Raw genomic sequence first — 23101 nt, 5'->3', positions numbered from 1 at the left:
GGGTGGGGAAGAAACCCCTGGCCCTGGACAACCGCTCAAAGAAACTATTTATAGATGAATGCAGCCTCTCACCTGGCAGAACAGAGCGGCGAGGCTAGCATGGCAGAAGCAGCACAAAGGGATTTTTGTCTGCCTTGGCGTGTTGAGTGAAGAAGCTGCATGGTATGGCACAGGGAGGCCTCAAACACTGTACAGTAATATTATTATTAATTTCTTTTATGGATAGCTTCCTGTGAAGCCACTTGAAGCAATATCACAATACAATAAAAGCGGCTGCCTATATAAAAACAAAAACTATTGCATGTATAAAAACAATTCTAAACAGATTCCGATACCAACGGGGATAAAAGTCTCATCTTGGAAGGCTTGTTGCTGAAAAGGAAAAATCTCTGACAGGCACCGAAACACAACAAAAACGGTGTGTGGCAGGGATGTAATGGGAAGAAGTTCCAAAGGGTAGGTGTCACCACACTCAAGCCCAGTTCTGACATTGTGGACCATAGCTGTCAACGTTTCCCTTTTTTAAAGTGAAATTCCCTTATTCCGAATAGGATTCCTCGCAAGAAAAGGGAAAAGTTGACAGCTATGTTGTGGACGGATCTCCGCATTGGATGGTATCTTCAGGTTGTCATCTTCCATGGAATGTCGCGAGTATTTGGGTGTGTAAGGTGCATGTTTTTAATATATCTGTGGTTGAAAGGAGCTCAGGTGAGTCAGAGCTGGTCCAATAACATGATGCTGCTGAAGGCAGAGGACATCAGCAGCATCCTTACCCATAACTTCAAGTGGGGTGGAATTCATCAGGACCTTTTTCTTCATAAGCAGTTAAATTAGGATTCTTGCATAGCTCTCATTTAAGCAGGGCTTGTGCAGGAGAAAGGACTGGACTTTCCCCCCTGGTTTTGATTTGTTTAGACCAGGCAACATCTGCCCAAGATGCCTACCTTGTCCTATAGTTAGCTCTGGAGAAAGGCCTGTGCCTAAGACCCTGAAGAGTTATTGAGCTCAGATTTACTGGAATCACCGAGGTGGAAGGTGCTCCCAAGGGTCTAGTCCACTCTGCAATGCAGGAATATTAATGGTCTGTATTGCCAATGTAAGCCAACTCTTTAGCAAACCTGCCTCTTGTGGATAGGGCTCCTTTTGCAGTATGCAGGAGGGGAGGGGAAGGAAGTTATAGGAAAGAATAAACATTTCTTGTCTCCTCTGTCTTGCACATAAACCTCCAAGGACGAGCAAGACTCTTACATGGAGTCCTGAAGCACCACGTTTATTGGATATAGAATTAAACACCTGCTGCCTGTTGCTGCTTACGTGGTAACAGGGTGTTCTTTTCTAAACTAATTTGCACACCATTGATTTATATTGCATTGGGGGGCATTAAAGACTGGTATTCCTTTGGAAAACTAAATGTACAGCATTGCAGAAATGCAAGGTCAAGTTATAAAACAAGATATGGACTTCATACTTAGGAAACTGAAAGCCCTCTTTGGAAGGACTTATGGAGGAACAACATGCATATATATCAAAGGAAATACAGCTAACTTATTAAAGAGCGTAACGTATGCCATGTGACTTGTGGTCATTAGCCGTGACCCCCGCTAATTGATTTACAAACCTCGATTAGCGGTTTATTGCTGCCCGGCACGCTTCCACTCCAGCTCTGCTCCGTCACGGTTCAGCAGAGCTTCGCACAGCGTTGTAAAACTGTCATCTGCTGGATTCAGCTTTCAGACAAACACACGGAGTCCCGTTTGTCTATTTACAGCATTTATTCCAATATTCCCCAGGATCCCCCTGGACTAGTTGCAGCCATCACAGCGCTGCGTCTGTTCCCCACAGCTCACATCGTGGGACTGGACAATCTTTGCCTCAAGCTCCTCCCGAGCTTCCAAAAGTGACGTCAGAATGTGAGGCATCATGGGAACAACTTAACCAGTTAAGTTCCAACTCTCACACCCCCTCTTGCATCACCTTCTGACAAGACCCTCTGAGTTCAACACCTTCCCCTGCCTTGTGCCCCTTCCCGGCATCTTTCCCAGGCACCTGTTGAACCCCTTCAACACTCCCAGAATCACACTGTGCGACACTTTTCCACGCACCTGTGACCTGATACCCTACTGACCCATTAGAGCCAGCAGTTGTGTCTTCTTCGTCAGACTCTCCCCCCTCTGACTTGACAACCCGTCCGTGAGCTTTCTCCATTACCGGAGATGAAGCCTCACACCTGGACACTCCTTTCACAACCCTTGGAGATGCCCAAACCTGCCCTGAACCCTGACCCCGGACTTGGTCCCCATCACCGGGATCTGAACCCTGATTCTGGACCTTATCCCCATCACTGGGTTCAGCCACAGCCTCCCTTCTCCCTTGAGAAGACTTTGCACCCGTCACCTGGTGACGTATTTCCTTTTCCTTGAAAAATTCCTCCAGAGCAGACCCAGTAAACTGTGACCCTCGGTCGCTCTTGACCCCTTGCACCCTGGTGGAGAACCTTCGTTCCACCTCCGCAACCCAATCCTGGATCAGTTGCGCCACCTCCCCCTGTGACTTGAGAGAGAAACACCAGCCAACCTGGCTGTGGTTACCTGTCAGCGACAGCACATACCTGGTCCCACCCAGACTCTCAGACCTCTTGGGTCCTGACAGATCTGTGTGAACAAGCTCAAAGGGCTCTTTGGTTACCCTCCCAAACCCGGGAAAACCAAGCACCTTTGCACCTTTGCATGTCCTGCACCCTTGGGACCTCCTCCCACATTTCCGGAGCTTGTACCCTTTTGTGCACCTGTGCAACTTTTGCACATCTTTGGGAACCCTAGCACACTGCGCCTGTGCTTTTTCAGCATTCCCACAACCCTCCAGAGGTGACTCCAGAACAAAGACGTTGTTCTCCCTCTGCATGTTGACCCGTTGTCTCCCTCCTCTGAAAATGGAACATGTGTCATTTTCAGAACAAGCATTGTATCCCTGCTTCATTAGAGCTGATACATATAAAAGACAACACTTCAGTCCCGGCACAACGTTGACCTTTCGCTTCTCCTGTGAAGTAGAGAAAAACACGTTAGCCACCACACTACAGACTGATTTTTGTGTTCCGTCTGTGAACCCAACAGTCATCCCTGTCAAAACAGCCCTGCATTTCCGCAGCTTCCCAGCAGATGTCTCTGGAATCAAATTGCAGTCAGCAGCAGAGCCAATAACAACACTCTGCTCTGGCCTTGTCCCACGAGTCTCTTGCTGGCACCTGGCACGTACACCAGCCTCAGTCCCGCGCCTGGTTGTTTTTCCAGACCGGTTGCCATGGTAACCCGACTGGTTCCCATGAGAAATCAACAGTTTGACCTTGGCAACATCAGCAACATCCTGCCTTTTCTCTCTGCTCCGGTGGGGGCAATCTCGCCGCAGATGTCCCGGAGCTTTGCACACGTAGCAACGACGAACTCCAGTGGAAAAACACTGCCTGGGGCTCCCAGCTGGCTTGGCCTTCCTCCTTCTGGAACGGCGCCTCCCACCAGCCTCGCCCCCCCTGAAGCCGCTCTTCGCTCCAGCAGGTTCAGTGGAAAACTTTTCAAGCTTGCCTTTGGAACTTTCCACCCCCCCGACATGCTCACTAGCACTCCTTGAGGCTAAAGCATCAGGAACAGGGGCTCCAGCCATCTCTAGGCTTCCAGCTTCAATCTGTCCTTGGCCTCCTGCTGAGCCTTCACAGCAAACACAGCAGTACATTCCCAAGCGTCAATAGTCTCTTGCCCCCCCCTCTGGGGCCCACAGCCTTTTCCAGCTGTGCACCGGCTCTCACGTAGGTGATCAGCGCCATCTTGTCTTTCTGTTCTGAAGCAGCCATCTCCCGGCCCTTGCTTTCCGCCTCCAGCCTCACAAACACCCTGGAGCGCTGAACGGCCTCTGGCTTCCTGGCACCCAGAACAGTAGACTTCAGATCAGCAGCCAGGTTGCCCAACTTCTTAAAGTGAGCCTCCCACAGTCCTCCAAGACCTGGCAGCCTGCCTTCTTCCCCCGGGGCCCAGCGTACTCACGTAAACAACCAGCCGCTCTTCGGCTCCCGGTTTAGCAGATCAGCTCTCCTGCCTTTCACAATGCCAGGCAGAACTCCAAGCTGGCATCAGGATCGTCGTCAGCTTGCCTCCACACGTTAGGCACAGCCCCAAGCTCTCTGCAGCGTCTTTCAGCTTGCTTGCCTGCTTGCCTCAGATTCCGGCCTCCCGTTCTCCAAAAGCGCCCCAAGCTGTACTCACAAGATGTCCAGCTCCCCTGGCGTGGAGAAACGATTCCCTGCTGCTCTCAGCTCCTGGCTCCTGGCTCCTGCCGTCTCTGCAGTTCTTTGCAGTTCTCAGCAACACAGGCAGTTCTCTGCGTCTCGCAGCTTGCTTGTTTGCTTCCGTCTGCACCTTCTGCCGCCTCTGCTCGACACCGCAGATTTACAGCTCCCGCGACAGTTTTACAAGCGGTGATTTATGGACCCATAACCTGTGACTTGTGGTCATTAGCCGTGACCCCCGCTAATTGATTTACAAACCTCGATTAGCGGTTTATTGCTGCCCGGCACGCTTCCACTCCAGCTCTGCTCCGTCACGGTTCAGCAGAGCTTCGCACAGCGTTGTAAAACTGTCATCTGCTGGATTCAGCTTTCAGACAAACACACGGAGTCCCGTTTGTCTATTTACAGCATTTATTCCAATATTCCCCAGGATCCCCCTGGACTAGTTGCAGCCATCACAGCGCTGCGTCTGTTCCCCACAGCTCACATCGTGGGACTGGACAATCTTTGCCTCAAGCTCCTCCCGAGCTTCCAAAAGTGACGTCAGAATGTGAGGCATCATGGGAACAACTTAACCAGTTAAGTTCCAACTCTCACATGCCATGGGTTTGATATACAGTACAATCGGCTCTTCAGAGGAGTTTGTGTGTGTGTGAGTGTGTTTGCGCACCAAGAATCTCTTGAGCATAGATTCTATATATAAAAATTATGGTTACCATTCATTATACAGTTATTCTTCTTGGCAGAGCTTGGATTACTGTTTTGAAGTGTCTAATTACAGGATGTATACATATTTATTTTTGCTTGTAATCTTTTTGGCCTGGCCTATCGTTATTCAAATTACATCTTCCTTTGCCAGCAGGGGAGGTTAAGATTACACCACAAAGTAATTACTAGCATCAGGCCGACGCAGTCCCTCCCTCCCTCCTTCCTTCCTTTCTCGTTGCTGCTCATTTTGAAGGCCCCCGGAGCAGCAGGCCGCAGGGCTCTTTCGCTCTTGATTTCCACTCTTCTTCTGCCTTCGCGGCCAAAGCGCGTGGTAATTGCATTCTGCTGCAATAAGTATCTCCCTGAGCCGAGATCTTCTGCATATCTCATTTCTGCTGAAGAGGCGTCGTTGGCAAAGATAACAACATGTATACTGCCTCCGATGCAGTTTCTGGGTGATACGTTTTGGTAAAAAGCCAGGGGGGATGAGGGTTCCGGTAGCTGCTCACCTTGATAGATGGAAAGGCTACCAGAATGCCTTGAGTCGAGACAATCTATGGTGGCTGAGGAGGCTGCAGCCTTCCCAGATGTTGCAAGACTACAACTCCCATCACTCCCGATGGTTGTCCACTCTGGGTGGGTCTGGTGGGAGCTGGATTCCAACGACCTGCAGAATGCCACAGGTGTCTCAACCTGGCATTATCCCAGCGATCACTGATATGTTAAACTCTGTTGGTGTGAGGACCTCATTTTCCAGAGAGCAAAGTGGGTCTTGCTTTTTGGAAGTGGTTTCTGCTCAGATCTTGGGAGCTGATGCAAAGAAAGCACAATGCCAGCGGCAGCCGGGTTCTGTTGGCATGTGAGGACCCCCGGCTGCTTTGTCTAATGGCTTGTTTAGTCTTGTTTGCGGCTTCTGCTTGCAGCGTTCAGTAATTACCTCATTTTCTGTCCTCCGCCAATCCACCTTCACCCCAGGGCTATGCTTAGGCTACCGTTTAAAGCCCCAGGTTTCTGTATGAAGTAATAGCCTGGAAGGGGAGGGTAGAAAGGCTTTGCTTAATGAGTTAAATGCTTTCTCTCCAGGCTTCCTGTCCTTGGCTGGGGTTTGCTTTTGTGAGCTTCTTTCTCCCCTTTCATTTCTGCGAAAGTCTTGCCGGTTCCGACTGCTGGTTCTTAATATATGCCTGTGCCTTTCTCTCTCTCTCTCACAGGAGCCAGTGTGGTGTAGTGGTTAAGAGTGGTGGACTCGTAATCTGGTGAACAGGGTTCGATTCCCCGCTCCTCCACATGCAGCTGCTGGGTGACCTTGGGCCAGTCACACTTCTTTGAAGTCTCTCAGCCCCACTCGCCTCACAGGGTGTTTGTTATGGGGGAGGAAGGGAAAGGAGAATGGTAGTCACTTTGAGACTCCTTAGGGTAGTGATAAAGCGGAATATCAAATCCAAACTCCTCCTCTTCTTCTTCTCTTCTCTCTTCTCCCTCTGCCCCTCAATCCCTTTTCCAGCAGACTTGGAAAATGACAACTGGTGTCTGGGCTCAGAGTTGCCTTCAGCAACCATCAAGACAGAACCTACCACGGGAGATGCACCAGGCCTTGCTCCCTCAGTCAGCCTCACCGCCACATCCAGCCCCGCGAGTCTGGAGGCCGAAGAGCCTCAGATGCAAGACGATGGCATGGTACTGTTTGGGGTTACTTCCCTTCATGGTGGCTTGACTGGCTCAACACGGATGGTGTCGTCGGCTAATGAGGTGTAATGTAGTGGTTAGAGTGTTGGACCAGGGCCCGGGAGACCTGGGTTCAAATCCCCACTGGTCCAGTCATCTCTCAGCCCTACCTCACAGGGTTGTTGACAGAATAAAATGGGGAGGGGGTGAACCCTATGGACCACCTTGAGAGCCTCAAAGTGAAGGTGGGATGCAAATGATATGGGGGGGGGGGAATGGGAGCATTCAGAAGTGGAGACCTGCTTGTTTTAGGCAGTGGTTCACTTTTCTATACAAACGGTTGCCTGCTTTGCTGCATGGGGGGGGGGGGGGCTTAGTTTCATAGAGTATGACACTGCCCTTGCCTAGTTCTGCATCCTTGCAGAAGGGAGTTGCCACAAGGACTCTTCGGCATCTCATGATTTCTGTCTATACTTTCATCCGCGTTGGTCGGAGAATTATTATTCATTATCCATTAGATTTATATACCACCCTTCATCACGAGATCTCATTGTGGTTAGCAGGATAAAAATACAGTGGTACCTCCATATAAGTCTGCCCCGTCCAGCGTCCGCAGCAAACCCGGAAGTACCAGAACGAGTTACCGTATTTTTCGCCCCATAGGACGCACCGGCCCATAGGACGCATCAAGTTTTTTTGGGGGGAAATAAAGGGAAATTTTTTTATTCCCCCCCCCCGGCGCTTGTGGGGCCGGCAGCGGGGAGAAGCGCTCTTCTCCCCGCCGCCCGCCTTGAGATCAGGTCCGGGGACAGCGGGGAGACGCGCTGCACCTCCCCGCTGTCCCCGAAGCTTCTGGGGCAGGCAGCGGGGAGAAGCGCTCTTCTCCCCGCTGCCCGCCTTCAGATCAGGTCCGGGGACAGCGGGGAGACGCGCTGCGCCTCCCAACTGTCCCTGGAGCTTCTGGGGCAGGCAGCGGGGAGAAGCGCTCTTCTCCCCGCCGCCCGCCTTCAGATAAGGTCCGCCTCCCCACTGTCCCCGGAGCTTGCGGGGTGGCGGCGGGGTCTCCCCGCCGTCAGCCTCCAAACCACTTCGGGAGACAGCGGGATGGCGGCGTTCCGCCTCCCTTTGTCCCCCGACCTTATGGGGCTGGCGCTGGGGCTCTCTCTCGCACCGACCCCTCTCGCTCTCCAGGCTTCAGGGAAACCCTGCATTCGCCCCATAGGACGCACACACATTTCCTGTTCATTTTTGGAGGGGAAAAAGTGCGTCCTATAGGGCGAAAAATACGCTACTTCCGGGTTTGCCCTCATGCATGTGCAGAAGCACAAACTGCTCCACGTGTGTGCGCAGAGCGGCGCTTTGTCAAGTGTCCTTTTTGTTGAGTGTCCAGGGCTCCGAAACGGATCCCAGACTCAAAACAAGGTGCCACTGTGCAAGGTATAAGCACCAGTAAGTAGTTAAAAACAACAAAACAATACCGCCACACACATACAGACACATTTAAATGTCTGTAGAATATTAATCAGCCTTAGGAAACAAAACAAAAATAGAAATGCAAAATACAAATTAACCCCTTCCCCATTGAACAACACCCCCCCCCCAAGTTAAAACCCTATCCCCATTCAAACCATAAGTTTAGCACAGGGGGGCTACCTCCAAAAGGACAGTGCCCTTTGGTATTGCCCCTTTGGTGGTAACCCCTCTGGGGCAGCCCCACCCTCAAGGCAGGCAGGCTTTATAGAGCTGCCCCATGTCTAGCTGGGGCAGCAGGTGCCCCTGCCACAGTCCTTTCCATGGCAGGCTGGCCATTTAGGCAAGTAGACATGCACTGCTGCATAAGAGGGAGCGGACTTGCATATAATTTGCATGCACGAATATGTATCTATTTTGCAGAGGCAAATTGATAAAGCATTGCTATAATTTAAGTAGAAACTTAAATTCCTCCATGGTGAGGAAGAACTGTGACCAGGAAGCCTGTGTGAACGCTCAGTCTGCTTTCCTGATGCAACCTCCAGGCTCCTGCTGCTCCCCTTTCGTAGGATTCTTTAAAGCAGACTTTAAAGCAGGTCTGTTTTCTGTAAAATGGGATGCACGGCTTCCTCGTTCTATGCTGATTATCTTGCTCATCTGAATTAACAAATTATGAAACTGGAAAGAAGGTGGGTTCTCTCCCGAAAGTCTGATGTCTCTTTCAACCCTTTCGTCTTTTTAGACCAAGCCGCTGAGTCACAAAGCTTTTCCGGAGATCAAACTGGAGCCGCATGAAGTGGACCAGTTCCTGAACCTTTCTTCCAAGGAAGGTTTGTTTTGTATCGCTGATTTCTCTCCACATGATGGGCAGCAAAGGAGAAGAGGCTTGGGCCCCCAGCTGTTGTTGGACTACAACTCCTATCATTCCAGTGGTCAGGGTTGATGGGAACTGTAGTCCTTTAGTGCTGCTAACAGAGCGGTTTGACTTCACTCCTGGAGGCGTGCTGCATTGTCTTTCAGCTGACAGATGCCAACAAAGATATACTGGTCTTAGTCATAGCAGCCTCCAATTTCCCCATTGGCCTGACTTGAAGAAAGATACTCTGCTTTGTTAAAACTGCCATTTCCTGTGATCTACAAACCTGGAAACTGTGGTTGTAGCAAAGCTTTCAGCCTAGGCTCTGATGATGATGATGATGATGATGATGATGATGATAATAATAATAATAATAAATAATTTATTATTTATACCCCGCCCATCTGGCTGAGTTTCCCCAGCCACTCTAGGCGGCTCCCAATCAAGTGTTAAAAACAATACAGCATTAAATATTAAAAACTTCCCTAAACAGGGCTGCCTTCAGATGTCTTTTAAAGATAGGATAGCTGCTTATTTCCTTCACATCTGAAGGGAGGGCGTTCCACAGGGCATGGGTGGAGACGCTCCTTCAGGTATACTGAGCCGAGGCCGTTTAGGGCTTTAAAGGCCAGCACCAACACTTTGAATTGTGTTCGGAAACGTACTGGGAGCCAATGCAGATCTCTCAGGACCAGTGTTATGTGGTCCCGGCGGCCACTCCCAGTCACCAGTCTAGCTGCCGCATTCTGGATTAATTGCAGATTCCGGGTCACCTTCAAAGGTAGCCCCACGTAGATCTTATTTTGTAAGAAGTGCTTTAGTCCTAACTTCCTGGTTCTGGTGCCATGGGAACTGTGATTTAGTAAGCCAAGCATGTGAGGGAAGGGGGTGGGGGTGGGACAAGGCTTTTTTTGTCTTAGTTTGAGAAAGTTGCATCAGAGCTGGTCCACCATTTTTTCTAATACTCTAAGACACACTTTCTGTTTCTCTCTCTCTCCCTTGCTCCTTTTCCCATCTTCTGTCTCTTGCAGCAATGGACACCCTGCACATGCCTCCGACCCCTCCCAGCAGCCACGGAAGTGACTCAGAGGGCGGCCAGAGCCCAACCAGGTCCCTCCCACCATCAAGTCCCAAACAGTTACAAGCCACGGCTAAAGTGACCTCGCACACAGCTTCCGCGCTCACCAATTCCCCTCTCTTAACGGCACCACACGTAGGGGACAGTTCTCTCTCTCTCTTAATGAATGCCATGTGTTTGAGTCGCTATATTTTACTGTCATCACTCTGACTGCATATTACAATGGAAATCTCGTTCAAAATTCCTCCTGTTCCAAGAACAAGGTTTGTTTGTTTTAGCAGACGAAGGCTAGTTCTCTAATTGATACCAGGTATCACTGGAGGGTGCAAAAGTCCCGGCACCAAGTGACCACTAGCACATGAAAAATTGGGCCTGGAAATTGACATCTGACTTGCTGCAGAAAGGTGAAAATGGGCTTCTTATTTGCAAAGAAAATTGTGGCTCTGCAGTTCAATTGTTCTCTCTCTGCTTGCCTTATACTGAGTCAGGTCATTAGTCTTTACAGCTTAGTATTGTCTACACCAGGGTTTTCCCAAACTTGGGTCCCCAGCTTGTTATTGGACTACAGTTCCCATCATCCATGACCCTGTAAGCTAGGGATGATAGGACTTGTACAGAAACTTGGAGACCCAGGTTTGGGAAACCCTGGTCTGCACTGGCTGACTTGCAGCAGCTCTCCAGGATCTCAGACAGGAAAATTTCCCAGCCTTAGTTGAAGACACGGGGGTTTGAAATGGGGACCTTCTGTATGTAAATGAGATAATCTTCAACCTTTCACATGTTTATGGACTCCCAACTCCTACCAACCCCATCCTGTGTGGCCAGTGGTCAGAGGTGGTGGGAGTTACGGGTTCAGCAACAATACCTGGAAGGTGAGTATAAGCTCTTAGGCCACAGTGCTTCCCAGCTTTTTACAGGATAGATGGAAAGAAAAACAGGGTTCTCGCTTCTCGGCCTTTTGGCTAAGATCAAGTGAAAGACAGGGTTTGTGGATGCAGTTCTGTCTAAACCGTCAGTCCTGGATATGTTGGCATGGGAAGGAGTCTGTTCCTGAGGCTGGGCAGTTGATGATGAACGCAACAGCAGAATCTCACCTAAGCAGTAGAGGGGATCTGTAGAACCCAAAGAGCTGGAAGGACAGAACCAGTAAAGCAAGCTCAGTGGTTTCCAGTTTCCAATGGGTCCATAGTATTATTATGCCTCTATGTACAGAGTTGGAAAGAAACCTCAAAGGTAATCTAGTCCAGTTGACAATGGCACAGGAGACCCCACATTTCAGCACCTGTAACAGGTGGCTTTCAAGGCTCTGCTTAGTATATTACACATAGCAAAATGGACTTTATTGAGCAGCAGCCTTTAGAGCAACACACCTTTGGAAAATAGATCCCCATTTCAGTGTTTTCTGGAGCTCTTTGCAGGCATATTGCCAGCACGTGAGTTCACTGTTATGAATACAATTGTGACAGAAGCCTTTGCTCTGAGAATGCAGTTCCTGTCAATATTTAAGAACCTTCTTTTCTTCATCCTCCCCCTTCGCTCTAACCCATTGTCTTTGTGCTTGCCGTAGAAATTGCAGGGCACAGGTCCCCTGATCTTGACAGAGGAGGAGAAGAGGACCCTGATCGCAGAAGGGTACCCTATCCCTACCAAACTGCCCCTAACAAAAGCGGAAGAAAAAGCACTGAAGAAGATCCGCAGGAAAATAAAAAACAAGGTAGGAGTTGCTATTAAACCACTTGGACTTATATTCAGGGTTGTTGGGGGGGTTGTCGGGGGAGGGAGGTTGGAGGGAGGACTTGGGCAAGATGTTCCTGGTGAGCCACCTTCCCTGGGCAAGTCTGCTACTGTTGACGGCACCAATTTTCTTGCTGCCTTTCTCTGGACCCAGTCTATGTGGCTGCCCAGAAGGTGAGGCTGCTGTTCCGTCTTGCTCCTGCCATTGCTTGCTCACTCGGAGGTCAAGTGAGCAGACAGCAGTGAGAAGGACCAGCAGGCTCCAAGTTCTGGCAGCCTTCCTTCCACTGAGCCTGTGGGGTTGGCCGAGCGCCAGATAATGTTGGCCCTGTTTTGTTTCTCATACCAAGGAACTCTGTTATCGCCTTCGGTGTATTTGTTCAGGGTATTTGTTACACTATTTTCCCACGGCAAAATCTGCCCACTGCAATGCCTATATAGAACAAAACACGATAAGGCAGAACAACATTTCAGGACAATCTGCTAGCATTATGAAAGGCACGTCTGCAAAATTTTAACAGGGTCGCCGTGAGATTTTTAAAGGGTCGTAGAACAACATTTCAATAGGCCAAGCAAAATAACTCCTGTTAATCAGCTTTGTGTTACATCAAGATGGAGCGATGTGCTAATCATTCATACTAAGGCCTAACAATAGAAATAGGGGGGGAAAGACCAATGCAAATTGCAGCAAACATAGTCTTATCTTATCCAAAACTTGTTCTTGGTCCCGAGGCCCCCATCCTCCCAGACTGGGTGGGAGGGGCCAGAAAGAGTTGGGAGGAGCTGGAGTGGCCTGGGCAACACTCCAGTGTGACATGAGATGAAAGACAGTGTGCTTTCCCCCTTCACAATGATGGTTTATTCATATGCAAGCATGCACAGATTAAAAACTGATATAACAGATAGATTGGTTGGCAATAGCTGGTATGATTGATTGACAACCCTAAAAACAACCAATAAGGGTGACATGATTTTACAGCTTAAAGCTGAAGTTGCTTCCCTTATCCATTCCTGAGTTCTAATTCTTCTTTTAGTTATGGCCTCTGTTAGGTGTGTAATCGGTGCTTTGCATTTCTCCTGTAGATCTCTGCCCAGGAGAGCAGGAGGAAAAAGAAAGAATACATGGACAGCTTGGAGAAAAAGTAAGCTTGCCAGAATGACCCGTACAAGAGAAAGTTGCGTTCTGGAATACAGAATCCCAGCCTCCCCATTCCATTCCCTCTCCTGCCTGGTTTTCTGTTCCCATTCTTTCCGAAGAAACAGTCAGTCAGCCAGCATTCCATGGTGACTTAAGCATGTTATGTCCTCATGGGGCTGTTTGTGGTTTTCCCCCTCCCTGTTTTCTTTTTCTGCAAATGCCTGGGGTACCCCCAAGGCTGCTGCTGCTGCTTCCCTCATGTGCCTGGGTGTTGCTTTTTTGGCTTCATAAGCAACTGCGCTCACAGCCTGAACATTGGAAATAGAGGGGAAAATAGCAAGATTGCAGTGACGGCTGTGGAAGGGGTAGACAAAATGGAGGCTTCATAACTCAGTGGTAGAGCAGTTGTTGTTTTTAATGCAGGGACTCCTAACTTTGGCTGAAAGGATCTCTCTGGGATAAAAAGCCCAGAGACCCCTTCACTGAGGCTCTGAAGAGCTGCTGCCTTTCTGAATACGGTAGAAGGGCCAGCAGCACGACTCTATTCAAGCCAGATTTATATTCTCACCATGTTTATTTTGATGCCAGCAAGGAACCATCATGGCCACAAAGCCTTGGAGCTGTGTGTGTTTCACATGCCCCCTCGTGGCTCCTCATGGAAATTCTACTATTGTTAGCACAAGAAAACAAGCTATAGCTGTTCAAGCACTTGGAGGTATCATTGCAGCCCTGTCATGGTCTGAAATACCTATGCTCAGAACAGAATTTGGCACGGAATAAGCTGCTGAGATTATTTCCTTCTCTTGTTCCAGCGTCTCTGCATCTCCTTCTCCAGCGTGCAGCGCAACTCTTGCTTACAAAATTGATGCACACACTCTTGCCGTGGTGGCAAGGGAGAGTCACCTTTTTCTGAGTTAAAGGATTGTGACAGATTTCTGTCTGAGCAGCTCAGAAAGCATATCCCACTTTGCTTGTCCCATCCCAACCGAGGAAATAGCTTAACCTTTCTTTGTCTGCTTGTTCCCAAGGGTCGAGTGCTGCTCAAATGAGAACAGTGAGCTTCGCAAGAAGGTAGAAGTTCTGGAGAACACAAACAGGTGAGTTATAAAGCACTCGCAGCTGGCTATATTGACTCGCCAATTGCATGAGCAAGATTACAAGCTGGAAGTGGAATAAGAGCAAAGGACAAGCCCATCTAGTTCACCAAGCAGATGGCCATGGGAAACCCCTAGCAGGGCCTGTGTACAATAGCACTCTCCCCTCCTTTGATTCAGAAGCACAGAGGTCCCAGCAGGGAAGGCACAACATAGCCTTCATGACCAGCAGCCATGTATAGCTTTATTCTTCATGAATTTGTTTAACCCCCTTTCAAAACCATCCAAGTTGTTTTCCACCAGTATACCTAGCAGCAGTGAGTTCCACAAATTAACTTTGTGCCGTCTTAAAGAAGCACTTCCTTTCGTCTGAGCTAAATCCTCTAGCATTCAGCTTCATTGAAACAACTCTCAGTTCTAGTATCGTGAGAAAGGGGAAAACACTCGTCTTTACCTGCTTTCTCCATACCATGCAAAATTTTATACAACTCTGTCGTATCAGGCCCTCGGCCACAGGGTGGGATGGGACATGCCCATTTAATCTCTGTGATTTCCAGAAACTGATACTCAGAGCCTCTGAAAGTGGAATCAGAACTTCATGGGAGGATAAGAAGTTAGAAATTTGTTGAGTGAGGACGAGGATATCAGGGGCTCCTTGCCATGGTTAACTAATACACCAAACTCTCTAGTTCAGAAATATGGTTTGTGTGTTAAACATATGGGCACATTGCTACCAATTATATGGCAATTTGGGCAATACCGCCTACACCTGCAGCTGGCAAGTGGCCAGTGTGGTGTTGCATATCAAGGCACTGACAGTGAGAAAGGAACGTGGTGTCAGGACTGAGCAAATCCCATCAATAACATCTCTTCTCTTGCTGGATCGTGCACCTGGGCTCTGTCAGCTTCCTGCACTGTGCCGGACTAGGGCAGTGAATCTGACATACATTTTTTTTGAAAAGCCACCCAGATAAAGGAATGCGCTCATGCATTTGTTGGACGATACCGCTGGAGTGTGTGCCTGCATCTGGGAGCGGATTATCTCTTTGAGGATAAAGACCCAGAAGTGGTTTCCAAGTCTGACTGGCACTTGGTGTGTGTTGCTAATTGGATAGCAAGTGTTCTGAATCTCTGGATCTCGTACCGCGGAGGCAGCCTTGGAGTTTAGAAAGCGTCTCCCACACACGGCTTTTGTGCTCTTGAAGGCAGAATGGCATGTTGCCATAACAAACTCAGCTCCTCTTACCCAAGTTCATGGTTATGGTATCGGGACAGAAGAGGCATTTGTAACGCCTTGCAGATTGTAGGCTTACGGGTGGGGGTGCTTAACCATTCTTGCAAAGCACCCTCCTTTTGGTCTGTTTCCCCCTATGCTGAACCTTTTTGTTTGTGCAACCTGTCTGGGACAGGAGAACAATTAAAAATGGCCTAGATGACTGGGGAGAAGGATCAAGCACTATCTACTTGCTGGTTAAAGTAAAGGTAAAGGGACCCCTGACCATTAGGTCCAGTCGTGACCGACTCTGGGGTTGCGGCACTCATCTCGCTTTATTGGCCGAGGGAGCCAACTCTTGCTATATACAGTGGTGCCTCGCAAGACGAAATTAATTCGTTCCGCGAGTTTTTTCGTCTAGCGAATTTTTTGTCTTGCGAAGCACGGTGTCGGAAAAGTTTTGGAAAAGCTTCAAAAATCACCAAAAACCTCAAAAAAGGCTACCACACCGCATTCTATGAGTTGCTCCTCGAAGTCAAGTCACAACTGTATTAACGGTGTTAAGAAAAAGGAAACAAACTTGCAAAAAACGCAAGACGTTTTCGTCTTGCGAAGCAAGCCCATAGGGAAATTTGTCTTGCGAAGCAGCTCAAAAACCGCAAAACCCTTTCATCTAGCAAGCTTTTCGTCTTGCAAGGCATTCGTCTTGCGGGGCACCACTGTAGCTGATACTGCTCCATTGAAAAACATGTTGAAAGGCATTGAGCCTTCACCTTCCTCATCTGTATTGAGAAGGTATGGTATTGTTTGGGTTTCTAAGCAACATTTTGACTCTAGTGACAGTAGTTTTGAATTTGGTTGGATAAAGATAATGTATAAAGGCCGTATTTAACAAACCCGCCACGCTAGCAAAAGTCAGTGCAAGGAGTGGAATGGGAATTTGTCTACCAGTGTGTATTCTGCACAGTCCCCAAATTTGCTCTTGAGGGTTGAAGGACCCCAAAAAGAGATTCAGGGAACAACACACAGGGAGGGAGGAGAGGGGGGAAAGGTTCCATTATGCAAGGAAAATCATTGCACTGATACAGCCTTGACCCCTTAGCACTGGGTTAAATGCAAGCCATTTTCTTTTGTGGATTTAAGTTGAGAAAAAACTTCCCTTCCTCCGGTTTTTGCAAAAGGGGACTTTATTGAGGCACTGCAATTTGTTGATTTGCTTACACTGAACAGATTAATCATTAGTAAAAAAATAGGTGATATTTTTTATTTCACTGACTGGCTGTCCTAATATTTTTAAATTTAATATTTGGATTGGAGTTTTCTGGTTCAGATGTCTTGCAAGCGAACCTTCCTTCAGCTCCATTTGCATTAAAATAGCATAAAGATGCTCTTGAGATTTTTACCATCTTTGGTCAACTGAGATATGCTTATCTATTTTCATCCCCAGTCTCGTCAGTGTTTGACAAGATGTTACATGTTAAAATCTGCAAAAATCTGTACTCTTCTAGCAGTGGCAGCATCCAATATAAGTGACTTCGTTTGTTCTGCAGTGTTTTTGGTCCTTTCTGTGTGCAAACAATTGATTGGCCAAGAATGCACGCAGCCCTCCATCCAAAAAGAAATTTAGCTACTCTTGCTCTCCATTTGGCATTGGCATTTGATACACTTGGGATTGCTGCAGATGTGCATGGCTGGGCAAACAGCCCAGCACGGGTCTTTCTTTTTTCTTTTGCAAATGTGTTGGTGTCAAGTCCTTTTGAAGGGGCCGTTGCTGGGATGCTGCACATTTTGGCGGAATGAAATTGATCTGATACATTATCCAGCATTCCTATTAAACAGATTGCCTCTTAAGATTATGGCTTTGAGACTTAATTGGACATTTCCTTGTTGATGTGCCAGTGTCCCTTTTCTGGTTGTTAACTAAATTTAATAGTAAACCTGTCTTTGAAAGGGTCTCTCTCTGTGTGTAAAGGGGGCTTCAGAAAGCGAGTTGTAGAAATGCCATAATTGACTTCCGTACAGTGGTACCTTGGTTGTCGAATGGCTTAGTTGCCGAACAAATCGGCTCCCGAACGCCGCAAACCCGGAAGTAAGTGTTCTGGTTTGCGAATGTTTTTTGGAAGCTGAACGTTCAAGGCAGCTTCCGCTTGAGTGCAGGAAGCTCCTGCAGCCAATCAGAAGCCACACCTTGGTTTTCGAACGGTTTTGGGAGATGAACGGACTTCCAGAATGGATTACCGTAAGTTCAAGAACCAAGGTACAACTGTACAGTTATTTATTTACAGGGCAGTGACAGAAACAACAACAACCCACCAGAACTTCTTAGTTTTCTGGTTTCCCAGAAAACACACGATTGATATTTTAAATGAAACATGAAGGTTTTAAATCTCCCTGGTTTCTGCTAGCACTGCTTGATAAACCTTCTGGTGATCAGGTGTCTGTGCTGCATGAACATTGGTTTGGAATGGATGGGTATTCAGCACTGATTTATCTGAAATGGCTGCTTCCTTTAGAATAGGGTGTGGAGAAACAATTGACTTCGCCCAATCCTTCAGCATCAAAACACAGTGGATGTAAAGAAGGCAGAAAATCAAAAAGACGGTGACTGGAAGAGCTCTTCCACCCTTTCCTTGTCAATCAGCTGCCCTTCTCTTCCACAGTAGGCTTTAGAAAGGCTTTCCTTGTCCACTCTCAAGGCACTCTAGCCACAACACTTCTGCTACCATGGTTGATTATGACCATTTAACTTCCTTTCCTTCTATGGATGGGCTGGTGGATTGAGTTATCCCATTTATCCACACAACATCCCTGTCAGGGAACTGCCATCGGAGGAACAGGTGGTGGAAGGGCTCACAGAGGCTGGGAGGGAGTCAGCAGCGAAAGCAGGGACCAGCAGGGGGAGAGATGGGTCTCTGGAGGAAGGTCTCATGAATGCGGAGAGAGACGCAGCAGCTAAAGCAGGAACTAGCAGGGAAGAGGGAGGGCTCAGGGAGACGTCCAGCGAGAACAGCGGGGAGGTGTCAGAAGCTCCCATAGGGAGACCCATTCCTCGCAGGAAGCTGTCACGTCGTGAATCCAGGAGACGTGTTTCCGTTAAGGAGCTTCTATGCTGGAAGCGCTTCCGAAAGCAACCACTGTCGGAATCTGGAAGTGACTAGGGCAGACATGTTTGAGGAGCTCTGTCACACACAGAGGTTTGTGGAGTTGCACAAACTCTGAGGGACCACGATTTTACGCACAAGCAGCTAATCATCCCATCACAATCCCTGTTAAGCTAGGCCAAGAATAACTGGCCAAAGGCCAGCCAGTGAACTTCTGAACCTGGGTCACCTCAGTTGTGATCATGAATTCTCTCCTGCAGGCTACACTCCTCTGGTTTGTTGACTGTCAGTCTTTGGAGCAGGGAGGGGGGGCTGCCTGTAGTCTTCACTTTGCACCTCATGGCCCACTTACCCTAAGGGCACAATGAAAAAATAAAGCTAAATGGAAGGCAGGAGGCAAAACTGTGAAATGGCTGAGCCCTCATTGGCCAGGGAACTGCAAATGTGTGTGTGCACACACACACATGTGCACACACACTGCTTTGGAGAAGGCAGTTTTTTTGAATTGCACCCACTAAGTATGTCAGGCAAAGATCGCCATTTCTTTCAGCCTCAGAGTTCCTGTTTTATGCTCTCACCTTTTTCTCCTCCCCCCGCCCACATCTTTGAGCTATGCATCTACTTGCTTCACCAAAACCGTTGTGAATTTTAGTAAGATGCACTGCTGGGGCCTCTTAGCGTATCATCTACTCCCCACCCCCCCTTCCCTCTTTAACTTCTTAAATGGCTTTTTCTCACTCAGCCTACCCCTTCCATTTTCAGTAGATAGCTGCCAAAATGAATTGTTTTCAGTAAACTGAAGAATGTCTTTTCTCTGCAGATGAGCGAGGCTTTTGACTTTGATTTATTCCCCTGGCACCACATTTTATATCCAAATGAAGCATTCAAGTTTGATAGAAGTTTTATCCTGAGTTGTAAAGTAGCCATGACATGAGCTGCTCATCTCAGTTTCTTGTTATTCCTTTGGTCCTTCCCCTCTCCTGCCACCTGATCCTTTCTAACCTGGAGGTGCTAAACCTGGAATCTCCTGTGTTCAGAGCACATGCTGCGGCAGTGAGCTATGCCTCTGAGTACCAGTTCCTGGGAATCCCAGGTGTGGAGAGAGTTGTTGTGCTCAAGTCCTGTTTTAAAAGGCTTCCCACAGGCATCCGGTTGGCCACTGTGATAGCAGGATGCTGCCCTAGATGTGCTGATCCTCTTCTTATGTTCCTATTCAGCACAGTGTACATAGGAAGCTGACTTAAGCTGAACCAGAGCTGTGTAGACTGGGTCTAGCCCAGTACTGTTGACACCAGCTCTTCAGTGTTTCCCAGCCCTGCTTACAGGGTCTCCACTTTTGGGCTGGTCTGGAAAACTAGGAATGATTTGTGGTCTCCACTGATCATCCTGCCGTACCACCACCACAGTCCTCTTGAGAAAGGCCAGAGTCTCACCTCTGACTTTGCCCTGAGCTTTGGAGGCAAAGCCAGAAGAGATTCTGTCTCTTTCCCCAAGAGTCAGGCCTGGCTGAGAGGGAGAATTGGCGTCGGGTGATGCTAGATGACGGATGGGATACTTGCCAGAGGGCAGAAAGAGCCATCCCCGCGGTGAGCACGGCAAGCGTATTTGTGGAGCCTTTTCTCCTCTGCTTTCAATTACATGGTGGCAGCTTCCCATCTCCAAGGGGTTTCTGCAACTCAAGCATATCACAGTGTGCAACAGAGCCCTAATTCTGGCTTCTGTATAAAGAGAAAAGCTGCTTCAGAGGAATGTTGAGCAGAGATGTGTCAGGGTCTCTTGTCCCCCTTCTCCAGCCAGCAATTTGCCGCTCCTAACAAAGTACATAAAGGTAAAGGGACCCCTGACCATTAGGTCCAGTCGTGACCGATTCTGGGGTTGCGGCACTCATCTCGCTTTATTGGTCGAGGGAGCCAGCGTACAGCTTCCTGGTCATGTGGCCAGCATGACTAAGCCGCTTTTGGCGAACCAGAGCAGCGCACGGAAACGCCATTTACCTTCCCGCCGGAGTGGTACCTATTTATCTACTTGCACTTTGATGTGCTTTCGAACTGCTAGGTTGGCAGGAGCAGGGACTGAGTAACGGGAGCTCACCCCGCCGCGGGGATTCGAACCGCCAACCTTCTGATTGGCAAGTCCTAGACTCTGTAGTTTAACCCACAGCGCCACCCGCGTCCCTAACAAAGTACATAAGATCAGGCCAATAACCCATCAAGTCCAGCATCCTCTTCTCACAGTGGCCAACCAGATGCCTGTGGGAAACCCATAAGCAGGACCTGAGAACAGGGGCACTCTCACCTCCTGCAGTTTCCAGCAACATCCTGCCCACATGGGCTTCAAAACAGAGAGAGGGATGCTTGCATAAGAAAGGTAGGTGTGTGTAAGCAGGAGTGATTTGGTTCTGTGAAATGGCAGCTAGGGAATGGATTCAGCACTGCATTCCCTCACTACTTTTCTGCTCAAAGTATGCTCTTGTTTCATTGAGAAAAAGCCCCTAAATTTTACAAAATAGGTGAGCAGATTTTTTTTAGGGCAGGGGTTATTAATAATTTTAAGAAAGAGTTCTGGTCCACATAGATCTCTGGTGGGAGCATTGGGAGTCCTAATTTAAGCCTGAACTTCTAGAGTCCTTGAATTCATTCAGACCCTAATTAGAGAGCTTGGTTGTTTGTTGTTGTTGGGGTTTTTTAAAAGGCAAATTTACATTTGGCTATAAAGGCACCTCTGGGGATGTATTTTGTAACTTGAGCATGTAAAGAAAGATCGGACTGAAGTGTGTAGAAGAGGGTTGGGGAATGTGTGCAGTTGGACTCCCAATTCTTGTCAGCCCCAAGTAACATGGCCAATTATTAGGGATAATTCAGTGACCTCTACACCACATCCATGGTGTAGAATATAATTCATGCAGCTTGAAAACATGTATGTTTGTTTTCCTTGTGAGCGAAACTATAGGGCCTCAGATAAAGTATGCAGTTGTTGTTGTTGTTTTACTTTTTTAAGTGGTTTGTTGCAGCAGGTCAACAGAGAGCTTTAGCCCACTCGCAATTGCTCAAACCCAAATTGCTGGCACATGCTTAAATCCTTCTCACAGAAGAGTGACAGTCTGGAGACACCCAGAGACAGTTGAGGACAGGGGGTGGGGACCTGTGGCCCTCCATATGCTGCTGACCTACAGCTCCCATGAGCCCCAGTCAATGTAGCCAGTGGTCAAGGATGATGGGAGTTGTAGTTAAGCAGCATTTGGAGGGCCATAGGTTCTCCACACCCGCCCTAGTTCAACAAATCTTCTTTAAAAAAGAATCTGACTTTTGCAGCTAGGAAAGTGATGGGGAAATCTCCTGAAAAGTGTGAATGATTAACGGGGAGGTTTTGTGATTAACGGGTTTTCAAAGGCATCAGGCTGGCCACTGTGGGAACAGGATGCTGTGGGCCATAGGCCTGATCCAGCAGGCTCCTCCTACGTTCTTACAAACGCCCTGCAACCAGATCAAGATGGATGCTCCTTCTCTTGCAACCTAGTCCGAAATGAATCAGGATACATGCTCAAGAAAGGCCGGACATAGTTTAACCTCCATGTAAGCTTTGTGCAAGGTAGTAGGAATGAATGCTCAATGAACAGGTTGTCTGGAGGAGCCCTCTGCTCTGTACAGGTTCAACCGATCTAGGGCCCCAGAAGAAGAAACAGTCCTCTATGTATTCTGGGTGTGTGCCTCTTCATTGGCAGGCCCAACAAATCTTGAAGTGTTGTATGAATATGGACAAAGAATAAGAGTGGTGCATGAAATGCAGAATCCCAGACCAACACATGTTGTTTTCTGCCGCTCTCCGTCTTTCAGAACACTCCTGCAGCAACTGCAGAGGCTCCAAGCCATGGTGGCTGGCAAAGTGTCTCGCTCGTGCAAAGCTGCCGGCACGCAAACGGGGACCTGCCTCATGGTGAGTCCTGCCTATTCCTTTTCTCCTTAGGTCCCTCCCTGGGCCAGCGATGGGTCACATTGTTTAGCTGGAACTGCATCATGGTGGGGCGCTGGGGCAGGGAACCTTTTTCAGCCCAGGGGCCACATGCCAGCGGTGGGCTATGCCAAAGGCGGAAGTGTGTAGAGCAAGAAATGCAATTTTTTAAACTTTTGCACAGTGGGCTAGCCCCAAAATAACCATCTCAGATCTCCTGTATGCTTTTCTTTCCCCCCAATTTGACATGTTCTGCCTAACATAAAAAACCCCCTGCACTTCTCATCTCAAGCTAAAAAGTGCTTCTTCCTGATGTGCTAGCTTTCTTTGGCCAGTGAGCATTCAACCATGCAATTCCCTCGGCAGCATTGCAAAGTCATATTGTCCCCAGAGACCTGTGTCGTTTGCTTCTAGGCTGCCTTTATTTGGCAGGCGAAAACTGAAATGTGCTTCTCTCCCCCCGTCCTTGCTGTATGAATCCAACAGGGGCAATTTGGTGTTGTTTTTGCTTTTTAAGCAGCTGTCCCTTCATCTACCAGTCAAGCCCCCACTTTGAGCTCCTATTAATTCTCCCCTTCCTGCCTGAGCTTTCCCTCTTCCAACATGTCCTGTCAGGCTGCTTTTTAAACTCATGGTTGTGTGTGCCTGTTGAGTCGCGAGGAGCCTGGGAAGTGCCCACTGCGATGTTATGAAACAACATTGAAATTCATGTCACAGCCTAGTCTAGCCAAGATGGATTTCCTACCTTTTTGAGTTTTGCGAGTAAGTAGCTCGGCTGAGCGGAATGGCTGCAGAGCTTCCAGCATTGCCATACTAATGT

At 48.4% G+C, this 23101-nt stretch overlaps 1 protein-coding gene across 2 annotated transcripts in view; it reads left to right on the top strand.

The window, feature by feature from the left end:
* CREB3L2 (cAMP responsive element binding protein 3 like 2) overlaps positions 1–23101 on the top strand; it is a 75870-nt gene that overhangs the window by 46764 nt on the left and 6005 nt on the right. Inside the window, exons 3-9 of one of the 2 annotated variants that reach the window (XM_083462037.1) lie at positions 6492–6661; positions 8862–8949; positions 10007–10188; positions 11621–11767; positions 12871–12929; positions 13954–14022; positions 22167–22266. In XM_083462037.1, the coding sequence (XP_083318163.1) occupies positions 6492–6661; positions 8862–8949; positions 10007–10188; positions 11621–11767; positions 12871–12929; positions 13954–14022; positions 22167–22266 (815 nt within the window). Of the gene's footprint in view, positions 1–6488; positions 6662–8861; positions 8950–10006; positions 10189–11620; positions 11768–12870; positions 12930–13953; positions 14023–22166; positions 22267–23101 lie in introns of both variants that reach the window. The other variant, XM_083462036.1, reaches the window with a different exon arrangement.

The sequence above is a fragment of the Podarcis liolepis genome, assembly GCF_965112155.1.
Source record: "Podarcis liolepis genome assembly, chromosome: 10".
Lineage (NCBI taxonomy): Eukaryota > Metazoa > Chordata > Lepidosauria > Squamata > Lacertidae > Podarcis > Podarcis liolepis.
Note: the sequence above shows the minus strand (reverse complement) of the source record. Positions and strands in the feature narration are given on the sequence as shown.